At 39.0% G+C, this 12,908-nt stretch overlaps 1 protein-coding gene across 1 annotated transcript; it reads left to right on the forward strand.

Moving 5' to 3' along the window:
* Positions 1-772: 772 nt before the first annotated feature.
* Positions 773-10,253, forward strand: GCK72_008151 (uncharacterized protein; the record flags this gene model as incomplete). Its single annotated transcript, XM_053726666.1, has 8 exons — positions 773-872; positions 5,985-6,119; positions 6,574-6,689; positions 9,438-9,506; positions 9,628-9,750; positions 9,895-9,978; positions 10,024-10,146; positions 10,203-10,253. 8 exons carry the CDS (start codon positions 773-775, stop codon positions 10,251-10,253), a joined length of 801 nt encoding a protein of 266 aa, XP_053586243.1.
* Positions 10,254-12,908: the final 2,655 nt, after the last annotated feature.

A 12,908-nucleotide genomic window follows, 5' to 3' on the forward strand; every position in this document is an offset into this window, starting at 1 on the left:
TTACTGTTTTTTATCGAAAATTTCAAAAAAAAAATTGGTAAAAATGGGTACCCATTTTTGAATCCGGGCCGCCGGGCCGGGCCGGGCCAAGAGAAATTTCGGCCCGGGCCGGCCCGATTTTTGACAAGTATGAAATTCATGAACAATGCGTTTCTCACATAAGGTTGTATCGAAACAATCACACTTATCAATACCTTGGAGAGCGGTCGTAGGTGTGCCTTGATAGCTCAGTTGGGAGAGCGTTAGACTGAAGATCTAAAGGTCACCAGTTCGATCCTGGTTCAGGGCAATCTCTTTTTGCTTTTTTGTAAATCAGTTTTGAATGATTGAAATTTCGCTCTATTGCACCTTTATAGATTTTCTTTCACACCAATACACAGGTCGACCTTTTGTAGTCTGACCTCCAATTAGTAGTCGACCAACCATCAGTTTTCCAAAACTACGGAAAAATAGTTCCGGTTTCCGTCTGAAATGGGAAATGGGGGTTCAAATTAACTGCATAAAATTCATTTTCATTTAATTTTTTCTCTCTCCGCCTCTCATCCCTCCGTTATCTCTGACATGGCCCGTAAAACTCGGGGTGCTCAGGAGAGGCTCCTTTACTCAAATTAAAATGTGTTTTGGGACGGGGAAGGGGCGGCTCCTCAAAAATTTGTCAGTACTGGTGAGGCTCGTTCTATTTTTGACGAGTGAAATTACGTAGTGTCTGGAATGTTGCACTTTTTCGGGAAAACCTCATTTTCTGTAATTTCAACGGAACACTTTTCCAGAAATGCCATCGAAATACTTCCGGCTGTTCCGGAAAACACCTCGACTATCGAAACCATTCGACCCGCTGATAGAGTCTGAAATTCCAGCTATTGATGAATCAGGTAGGTCAATTTTTATTAGAAGATTCGAAAATTTCTAATTTTTGTCATGCTTAGCGTTTTTATTCCGGGAAATTATTCTAAAAGATTACAAAAATGTCTTGTCCTCAAAAAGTGGAAACCTAGACCCACTGATCTAATAGGAAAGAGTTTCCACCTTCCTTACCGCCGCCGCAAGCAAACCGGAACATTCTTGACCCCCCATGAGAGACCTCCTTTGGGGTGCCTTGATAGCTCAGTTGGGACAGCGTTAGACTGAAGATCTAAAGGTCACCAGTTCGATCCTGGTTCAGGGCAATTTTTTTTTGCTTTTTTTGTCAAATAGTTTTGCAAATTCGCTCTATTGCGAGTTTATAGATTTTCTTTCACATCAATACACAGACCGGTAACACGATGAGGCCAGGGCTACCAATGCAGCCGCGCACAATTGACAAGAATGGCTCATTTTTTGCATCATGGTGAATATCCGAAATTAGCTGCATGCTATACCGACTATAAAAATGTTCACCGTTCGAATGTTCACCGTGACGCAAAAAATGTGCAATTCTTGATAGAATAAAAATCCCTCGAATTTCACTCAAAACTCGTATGTTTTATCTCAAAAATTTGCTCAAACTTCATCCTGACGAGTCAAAACATAAAAACCCATCCGAAGCATTTTGCACATTTTTGTCAGTCAGTGCTCTGGGGCTCCTTCAGACACACATTCATCCCCCTATACATCGTATACCCCTCTTTTAGCAAATACTTCTCTGGAATCTCTCCTCATCTCTCACACTATCTCCTCCATTTTTATGTCAAATCGCAAAACTGTCCCTCGGGGCGCAGACCGGGAGAAACTAAGACAGGAGGGCGCTTCTCACTTTTGGTGGAGGGTAGGGGTGTGGCCCCGGAGGTTTTCAACTTGTTCCAAAAAGATAGAGAGACGACAAGATTTTGATACTTTTGTTATGTTTTTGGGTATGAATTTATTTTCCGTTTTTTTGGACCGCCCGTCTTAAAATTCCTAGATTCTAAAAATTGCTCAACAATAAATATTTGGGATCTGAAAAACCCGAATCCTCAGTAGTCTCTGCTGCTCGGAGCTCACAGAATAAGAGTCAGGTGAATTTAGACCAATAAATCTTTATTTTTCTTTGCTCAAATTTTTTCCTCAAATCCATACCGTAATCCGCATAGATTCATCATTTTTCCTCCATTCTCTCAATTTTTTTCTGAGTTTCGAAAAGGATTACAAAATGAGACCTCCTTCTTTTTTTGGGTGCCAAAATGAAGTAAGGAGAAAAAATTAGAGGAATAACGATGGCGTCGTGGGGAGCAGGAGGAGGAGAAAAGAAGATGAAAATGAAACGAAAAAGTGGAAAACAATTGAGTTGACTCCCTGCTCCTTACCCCCAGACACTCACACACTTTTTGAGCCTGACCTCTCCCTTTCTATTATACTTTTTACCTCATCACTTTTTTCTAGTTACTCTATTTTAAAAAACAAAAAAACAAAAACGTTAACGCAGTCAGCAGGATTCGAACCTACGCGGGCAGAGCCCAATTGATTTCTAGTCAATCTCCTTAACCACTCGGACATGACTGCACGAAATTGGGTCGCCGCGAGGGCGTATAGGAAAGTGAGGGAACGAGGCGTCTACCTGTGGAAAGATAAAAGTTTTATGAAATATGAAAATGTGCTCTATTGTGAATTTTCTTGACTTTCTTCATTTCTTATTGAAATTCCACCAAAAAACCAAAAAATCAGCTACCTCCACATTCTTCTCTTCGCTATATCTCTCTTGCCCCATTTCCATATTCCTAAAACTGAAGGTACCTTTTCCCTTTCATCTGCCACTCGAGCCCCAATACACTTTTTCATATTTTTATTAACCCAATATTCCGTGACGTCGTTTCTCCAAGTAGTCTAGAGAAACTATAGTTTTTTTTGATTTTGCAAACTTTTTTAGTTTATCCTCAAATACCCTTACTATAACATAAACATATCCATCTGGATCGAGAAATCCCCACAAAAAATTGGTTGTCCAGATGAAGTTTTTAAACAAAAAAAGAAAGGAAGCAAAGTCACAGAAAAGCCTAAAGGCCAAGGTCATTTTTCAAACCAAATGGCTCTTTTGGAAGCTCTCCGTTTTGACCTTTTTTATCAGATTTTTGGGAGGAAACGGAAAAGTTTTACTTACTCGTAGAAGTTGTGTATTAGATTTGTTTTCTTTTAAATTTTTAAGTGTAGTTTTTAAGAACTACCAAATCGAGTTGTATTGACTTTAAAATGACGATTTCTCATTTCATAGTCAGTTTTGACTTGGGAAGTTTTTAATAAAACTTTTTTTCAGGCGGTTTTTATTCGGGCAGTTCTGATTCGGGTAGTCCTCATCAATAGTTGCACCAATTGGGATTCAGTTAGTCCAATCCTGTATACAGTAGTTATCACAAAAAATAATGAGCCCCTAAAAATACAATGCACAAATGTTTTTATAAAATTCAATCCCTTTTATTCATGGTCATCATCCTGACCTATAAATCAAAAGACACGGTTCTTGTTTTGTGTCTTGCCTTGTTTGGAATACTGCTGTCCACAATATTGCGAGGCGTAAGGTCCGCAACGAAAAGTTTTGAATTTTTCCCGAATCTGGTTGAGTGAGCGTCGCGGTTATTATTGAAAGATACGACAAATAAAAAAAAAAATAAAAAATAAAAAATAAACGTAAAAATCTTTGGCACCGTGCCAAGCTTTGTGCGTCGGAGCACGTCTCTGCGACCGTACACTTCGTGGTTGTCAAGTTGAAAACTACCACTTTACCAATTTTTGAAAATAATCCCCCTCTCGATTATCAACTCCTTCTTCTCCTCATCTTGTTCCTCCAAAACACACATACTTTCCTGCCAGTATTCGGAAGATGCTCACAAGGGAAACATGGCTCACTTTTTCGGAGCACAGAAAGGCGGCTCATTAATCTTGCCTAGTTCTTCTTCACTTCTCGCTCCTTTTTTTCTTTCTTCCCATCACTCGGATTTTTCTTCTGATTCTGCTGACCAATTCAACAAAACACTTCTTCTAGATGTTTCTGATTCTTATCCTGGATATTTATGACTTGCTCGTTCATCTAACTATGTAAAATGCCTCCATATCCAGAAAAATTTACAATAGAGCGCACTTGCAAAACATTTTTCCCACATCTCTCCTTCTCCAGGTAGACGCCTCGTTCCCTCACTTTCCTATACGCCCTCGCGGCGACCCACTTCCGTGCAGTCATGTCCGAGTGGTTAAGGAGATTGACTAGAAATCAATTCACAGGTGGTTCGCGATGGATGCTATATGGGGCATATTCAAAATGGAAGCACATAACCTCCCATGTGCTCGCATAAAACGATGTGCTTCGCGCGCGGAAGTGATATGCTTCGAGGCGTGGTGCTTGTGGCACGGATCCTGCGTGCTTCCATATAGCTCGCATATAGGATCCATGTTTTCACCGTAAACCTGAAACTTGCAACGACACTCCGCCATTACACCATGGCGTGCTGTTTATCGTAATTGAAACTGCAATTTTTTTCAAAGACATTTTCATAAGTTTCTCCGTTTTCGAAGATTTTCATGCACTTTTGTCAAATTTTGCTGAAAACAAATTACGACTAAGTAATAATTAATTTTTAATTAATGTCCGAAAAGTAATTTTAATTTTCAAGCTGAATCGCGATTTTTTAGGGAAAGCTCAATGAAATGAAATGATAAAGTTATCTTATTCATGAAAGTAAGAGCGTCTTTATTTTTCTTACTTCGGATTGGCTATAATAATTATTTTTAGATGGAAAAAGGTAAGACGGTAAGTTTTAGTCAAGACGAAGTAAGAAAAGTAAGAATCTCATCACTGTGTTATACGGTTTTCGGAAAACATTCATTCCGTTGATTAGGTGATTTAAACTTTTTTGATTCATTGATTGATTTCGGTTTTTTTGGTAAGAAATGGAATGAAAGAAAAGGAACGGAAAAATAAGTTATAGCTTTCTGTGCTTTCTCTAAAACTATTCGTGCTTTTGTTACTGAAAGTATAGTCGTAATTTGTTTCAATGAAAACTGAAAACGGAGAAAATGAATATGTTATAAAGAATAGAGCTGAACAGACTCGGAATGGAATAGCAAAGTAACAACACATTATAATGGGTGGAATTTGTGGGCGAGGGCATCGTACGAGGTGACGGTAGACATGATAAACGGCAAGAATAACATGGATCGCGCGTGGGTCATATATGCTTCCCGCTGCAGAACATGCTTCCATATACCAGGCATATAACTAGCACATAAGTTTCCTATGACTCCCATATTCGACACCGCGCGAACGCACAATGCTTCCATCGCGAACCACCTGTGTTGGGCTCTGCCCGCGTAGGTTCGAATCCTGCTGACTGCGTTAACTTTTTTCTTCTAATTTCAGTATTCATAACCGTTTTGTCAAAGCTCTCGGAGCCACCAGCCATCCCACAGGGACCCATAGTGTTGAAGTCTTCATTTATCAAATCACACGCTCGGCTCCTCCTGCCTCAGCGGCCTCCCCCCCCAAAAGAAACACAATGTACATATGTCTGGGGTGTCTAAAGTCAATCATCAAAATTGGGTGGTGTCCATGTGTCCATCTCCCCGACACTAACCGCCGGGGAGCTAATCAATTTAGCGGTTTCCACAAAAAAACTAAACTTTTTCCGCGACGTCGTTTTTTTGCTCTTTTGTGTGTCCGTCTGCTAGTGTCAAACAATTTTTGCAATATTTGGTGCCTCACTTCTTCTGGTTTTGAATTTCTTCTTGCCTCCCACCATCATCTAACCTGAAGACTAGGAGCAAGACTCTCGGATTACCTTACCTTTCTTTTTCTGCTTTCTCTGCTATTTCGAGGAAATTTTTGGACCACCGAATTTGCAAATGTAGATGAAATTCGCCATATTCAGATTTAATTTTTGGATTTTTTTTGTGTTTTTATTAAATATCAATGAAATTTTAAATTCCGCATTCTCGTCAACTGTTCAATTATTCAAAATCTCCTATCTTCTTAAAAAGTATAGTTTTTATGAAGCTTTCAAAAATTCCTCTATGTTCAAAGTCTCCAAATAAGAACTTTGCAGATGCCACGTCATCAGCGATGACGTCAACATCTCGAGGATATCAGCGAGTTGACTCGAGTGATGTTGGCAGTCTTCTTATGGAGGAGGGTGATAATCCACACGAAGCGTTGCTTCATCGTAACAATGATGATTACGGTAGGTTGTTGGGTGGTTACGGTAGACAAGTGATGATTACGGTAGGCCTTGTTAATCGGGCCGAGACGTGCCGATAACTTTTTTTCAAAAAGCTCCTACAAGGTTGATTAATAGCTGAAAATATAGTGCCATTAGTTAAAAATAAAATCCTGAAAAAATCACACAAGCCAAAACAGCCTTCGGCCCGTCGGGATTGGGAGCGATTGTAGCTCACATGATTGTCTTTTTGAAAAATCGAATTTATTTTTAATGGAAGACCATTCAAAGTATCTTTTGAACTATTAATCAATCTTATACGATTTTTTTGAGAAATGTTATTCAAGAAAACCGTCTCGGCCCGGTTGACCAGTATGAAAAAAACCGAAAAATGCGCTCTATCGTACTATTGTGTTCGATGGAGCGAAATTGCATCATTCCGATATTTTTCAAAAACATTTCAATAAAAGTTTTCCAGCATCCACATACCATCACGTAGGCGTCGAATACGACAGTTATGAAGAGTTGGAACGGCATGAAATGGACGATCGGGTGGCTGAGATTCCAGAAGGATTCCATAGGCGGCAGCGGAGGGTACGTTGAATTCTATTTCTTTTAACAAGGATGCATGGTGTTTCCGCTTTTTTTATAAAGAGTGTCTTTAATCTCTTTCGCGTGGTTTTGATAATTAAAAATTCTGACTGTAAACGAGTGTGCGAAATGAGAATTGATCAGGTGGTGATCAGGTGCTGTATGTCTCCACTGGGTAACAGCGATGAACCTCGCGAAAACGCGCTCCGTTGATACGAGAGCCGCGTCGCCTCGAACGGAATAAGCCGCGACGCGGCGAACGGCGCTGGCCGCTATGAGAAATCTGATTTTTCCACTGAAAACATAATAGAAAAATGTCTGTTTTGAAGAATAAAGTCAAAATCAACTAGAATTACATTTTCCTGTTTCAGAAAATACAATTTTTCCTATAGACTCTTAAAAAATGCGACAAAGACAGAACGTTTAATACAAATTTCAGACAAGGAAAACTATGAGAATACTCACAATTGGTGACGTTTACAACAAAGAACTTTCGAGCAACAACAATTTTTTATTAAAAAAGGAAAAAAAAAACAAGCAAAATTAGAAAAAAATTGTTAATATTACATTAAACTTGAGAAGCGTTGTTGAAGTGAAGTTTGCGCCGAAGATTTACAATTCAGAAGAAAAATAAGGCGTAGAAGAAGATTTCTGAAAGTTTTATTCATGAAACTACGGGAAAACAGACTAATCAGAAGTTGTACGTGGAAAAAATAACCTGAAATTTTCGCCTCGGCTTGTATGTTGATTTGTCCATTTTTCGCTGCATTTGTTGGCTGAAAACATATTTTTCGCTTCTGTAATTTTATTTCGAATGAAAAACAAAGAAAAGGTTCGAAAAATTGGTTTTAAACGACAAAAAAATGAATAAAATATAGTTTTTTCGAAGAAAAAAACGAGCTTCGCGGCTTATCACTATCAAAGGAGCCGCGGACGCGCACGCAACGCATCTCTCTCGGTGTCGATTTACGAGATTGAATTGAGGTTCATCGCTGTTACCCCGTGTGTCTCATAGTGCATTATTGAAAACCACCGTAACCCATAAAATGATATAACAGCGGGGTCTGGTGTACTGAAATTAAATGCGCTCCAATAGACTTGGAGGCAAATTCAATTTTAATTTTTCAAATCGCTATTTCGTAGTGGTATTTTGATACGCAGCTTAATCGACCAATTTTTGAGCCGATTTATGTCAGTTTTTTGACTGGGCGCGCGTCTTTTCGTGACCAATTCTTTTAAAATATATATTTCTAAAATTTTGAAATTCGCGCTCAAATTTTCATTGATTTCAGCGGAGGACTCTGTGGTATAACAAACACATTTAGAAGTTCTAACAATAAGTGATATTTTCGAGAACTTTTAATATCAGTTCTCTATTTCGAAAATTTCAACGTCTCTCCTTCCTGGACAACAAAAATGTCCGAAAAACTTTTATCTTTCATATTTGGTCTAACTTCCATAAACCAACAATACATACCACCAGTAAAACCCTTCCAGAGCCCCAGCTCTAACACAAAAAACTTTCCGCTGATAGGCTGTCCATCAAAAATTCTGTGTGAGTTGTGTCCGGGCTGAGACAACTTCCATCTCCTCCCCCTCCCCAAAGTTTTTTTTGCTTAAAAACTTTTTTTGACGCAACGAAAAAATGGAATCCCAAAATGCACTCCTCGGTTTGGTTTCCGTCAAACACATACTCAATTTCTTTGAGAGTTCTCACTCACTTTTTTAAAGTAGTTTTGTTTTATTTTTTATTCTTTCTAAAACTGTATATGACAGTGGACATACAGACATACAGACAGAACACATTATTTTAATATTTCTGATATAAACACACCAACGTCACGCCAGACTACACATACCGTTTCAGTAAAAATATGATCATAGAGCTTCTTGACTTTTTGAAGATTTATATGATCTGGCGTACCTTAGACGCGTTTCGATTCTGCGAACCATACTTGTCAAGGCCCGGGTACTAGGCGCCAAATTTCAATTTTTCGAATTTTTTGGATTTTTTCGTGAAACAGTTAATTTTTCGACTATCATTCAGAAATAGAAAAAAATGCGCAAAACATCAAAAATGTTCACATTTTCGATGAAATTTTTTTTTAATTTTGAAAAAAATTTGTTCACTTTTTGAAGCCGGGGCTTCGGGCCTTCCCGCATGCTTTTTTGAAGAATCATATAGTCAGGCGCACCTCTGACGCGTTTCGATTCTGTAAACGAGAAAACAAGATTTCGAAAACAGGAATAAAAATAACGTTAAGAAACGGAGCTGATCGTAAGTCTGAAGCAGCATTAATTTTCTGATACATAAATAGACAAACTTCTGAAATTCCGGACTTTAGCTCCACCCTTCCCTATTTTCTCTCAATTTATTTTTTTCTTTGAAATTCGTAGTTTCAGTCTCATGGAATTCTTCGGAATCGCCAAATTTTTCATAAATGAAAAAGTGGGCGGGATCAATAAAGAGAGCTATCATAATAATAATGGGTCAATTATCTCTCATCATGATAAGAGCTCTACGAAGATTTGATCTACGGGAATGATGTTGCAGAGGAGGAGGAGTTTAGAGTTTTATCGAGTACCAAGTTGAGAAGACGGGTAATTTTTTTTTGGAAAGTTTTTGAAAAGTTCAATAGAGCGCGTTTGCCACCTGATCAATTCTGAATGCATGAAACACAGTTTCCAAAAAAGTTGATCTTCTGCATGCCCTCTTTTCCCTTTATTTCAGGGAAGCTCTATTCGGTGAAGAGGGTGACAAGAGCCGGATTGGGACGAGCCGAGTATTATGAAGATAATCATATTCATAGTTGTGATAAGGTTTGTTTAGCTGCGGTTTTTTCTTCTATTAGTGTGCAGTGGAGCAAATTTGCTTACCCTCTTATGTCTGGATACTCACTATTAGAATGACAGACTTCCGATTTTATTATAACTAAAACAGGAGGACTTACCGGAGAACCCTCATGTGTGTCCGTATGCGAAGAAAAAACGCCGACGAAAAGTGTACATAGAAAATGAAGAGGTTGAGCTGGAATTAGAGCTCAGTCTAATTTCAGCAATGGTTGTGAGTTGCACGGCTAGATTTTCTTCCACTTTTCCCCTTTTTCATGTGTTTCTTAATATTTTTCCCACAAAAATTTAAAGAAATGTTTCAGAGTCACTGATTTTAGAATAATATTAATGGCTTTTATATAATTTTTCTTTTCAGAGCGGTCATGAAGATATCGACGATGAGAGTGATGATGAGAGTAAGGATGAAGATGAGGAAGAAGAGGAAACAGGGATACGGAAGGTAATCTTTTTTCACATATAAAAACCAACATTTCCCCATTTCCAGTTCGCCAAACTAGTCCTCCCCCACGTGGCACTCGTATTACTGACATGCACGTATACAGTAATCGGAGCATTGATATTCTACAGTGTAGAACAGCCACACGAGCAGATGATGAAAGAGCAACAGGTGGGGTATCTAATATACAGTAATCGCCATAATTCTAACAATTTTGGTCATTTCAGTTGAAAATGTACAGAGGGTGTCATGGTATCACTGATTGTCACACCGAGTAAATTTTTAAGGAATTTTAGAGATCAAAAGTAGAACTTCATTTTTGTAGTTCACAACTTTTTTGTACGCACACTCCCTAGTAAGTTACATTTTAACAAAGTAATTTCTATCTCAAATCAACCAATTTCAGTGGAAAATTGCAATGTGGTCTAAAATATAGCATAACTCTCTAGTGAGTTTCCGTTATACTTTTGATCTGTATGATCCATCAAAAATGTTCGTAATGGGACAATCAGTAACGCCATGACACCCTCTTCAAGTTGGGAATTTTCAACTGAAAACGGCAACTGAGGTTTATAAAAATCCTACTGTAATCAATTACCACCCTACTATAGAAATCAAAAGTTACTCATTCTACACATTACTCACTCCTTGTCTCTCACATTTGACCAACTCCTCCGTATTCCATTGACCATCTGTCAAATATCAAAACAAACTTCGTCAAATCGCGATGTTTATCACTTCCACCACCCACTACGAGGCCTCCCTTGCAGACCTAAATAGTTGTTTACACCCAATTTCAGATTCCGGTTGTAGCGGTGTGTTCTGAAAGTGCTTTCTGACAACCAATGAATTTTGTTACGAAAAAAGAGAAAAGCGGCAAATCATCGATGGGATTCAAACCTAGAACCTCTCAAATAAGCCAAAAAGTATCATACTTATCCGGAAAGGCCTGTGAAAATTTTTGGAGACCCTGCCGCGGCCAGAAGGCCCGGCTTCTAAAAAATGAACCGAATTCGGGCCGGGCCTGTGTTTTCTTGTAACATCTGTAAAATTTCAGAAAATGTTTTAATGTTCTTGATAAAATTTATTATTATTAACTGAAAAATCGAACAATCATCGTCAAAATTTATTTTCCATAATATCCGTTGTTGTATCCACCGTAGTATCCACCATTGCCGTATCCGTTGCCATATCCATTACCGTAGTACCCATCCCCATATCCATAGCAATCGTAGTTGTAGCCAGATGAATAAGTTGGGAAGAGGAATCTACGAAAAATTAAATTAGGGTTTACTGTAGATTACTCTAAAACTTACCCATTGACTTGAAGAGCGGCCAGCATGGCGAAGATGAGACAGATTTGGAAGAATTGGCTCATTTTGGAAGGTTTTTGTGAAAGGAAATATCAAAATATGAAATTTGATACTCTAACCACTGCGATGGTCCCTTTTATACCCAAATTTTTGTAGTTGTTTATCGGGATCAATTTGGCGATCAAAGCCCTATATCTGGTTAGTTAAGGTCATTTACCGTAGGAAATTCACTAGAGAAGGGGTGGCCCCCTATTTTACGGATCTTTGCTCCCACTTTTTTGATTGAAAAATATGTATTAGGACAGTAATTGTAGATTGGAAGATCAAAAATACATCGATTTTCGAAATAGGGCCACCGTTTGAGGAATTGAAGATATCAATGAGGAGGGGGAGGTGTGGGAACAGGAAATGTCCTCTGGCGATTGGAGGAAGACGATCTGTGGTTTGGTCGAAGCATGAAGTGATATGACCTCGGAACAAAATTCACCGAGAAGTCATTAAAACATTTCCTTGCAAAAAACTTCCTAAAACGCAAAAATATCTGCACGAAGTGGGATTCGAACCACGCACCCATACGAGTACCAGAACACCCAGTAGACCTCGAACTTGAGGCAAGCTGTTTACGCTTGAGTCTGGCGCCTTAGACCACTCGGCCATCCGTGCTGCGAAAGGGAGAGGAGGCGAGTGCGTATATGAATGAGGGGAGATGGCGAGAGGGTGTGGAGAGGCGAGAGTGGCGAGAGGGAATGTGTGTGCGGGGTTGGGAAATGTGCAAGGAGAAGAAGGCTTATAGGGGAAGAATGGAAAGAAAAAATTAGGAAAAGATAGACTTTTTGAAATGAATTCTTGAATGTTCTGAAATCTGCATAAATCTCGTCTAATAAATAGTTCTCAAAACGATGTTCTAGAAATTCCTTGATACTCCCAATTATCAAAAAATTGCCTTAAAAGATATTGTAAACTTGTGGAAAAGCGGACCGGGCTGAACTCTCGTCCCGGATTCAAAATTTCGCAATTTTTTTTGAAATTTTAGAGTAAAAGTGCTTAAGTTACCATCTTTTATACAGCGTTTTCATTTAATTTTTAATTTTTAATCGAAAACTAGACTTTAAAAATTCCAACCGTGTCCTCACCCAATAGACCTTTGGATCAACATGGAAATGATCCATTGTCGATTTTGACAGTTTCTTGAATGCCCCCCGCATCCCTACACTTACTGGTGCACTTAGCTCAAATGGTTAGACTTTTGCCTCTCACCCAAACCTTCGCTGGTTCGATTCCCACCGCTGCCCAATTTCTTTTTCCTTTTTTTGTATTAAGCCCTCCCATTTCCCTAAAATCCATTTCACTGCACTAAAAGTGGCACTTCTTCTTTTCTTCTCGAAAAACCCATTCATTTTCACTCGTCACATCACCATCTTTGTCGACGACGCCTCCTCCTTATTCCGTACCAGCCATCTGCCTCGTCTTGGTCCTCTCATTGACGTGGCAGATGGCTCCGATAGAGAGAAAGAAGGGGGCCGCCCATAATTTCCCCCGGCCGTTCGAAACGACGGCTTCCGCCAATTTTCTAACGGAGAACGACGGCGGTGACAGGTGCCTCCTTCTCTCTATTTCTTT

This window comes from Caenorhabditis remanei, chromosome III (genome assembly GCF_010183535.1).
Source record: "Caenorhabditis remanei strain PX506 chromosome III, whole genome shotgun sequence".
Lineage (NCBI taxonomy): Eukaryota > Metazoa > Nematoda > Chromadorea > Rhabditida > Rhabditidae > Caenorhabditis > Caenorhabditis remanei.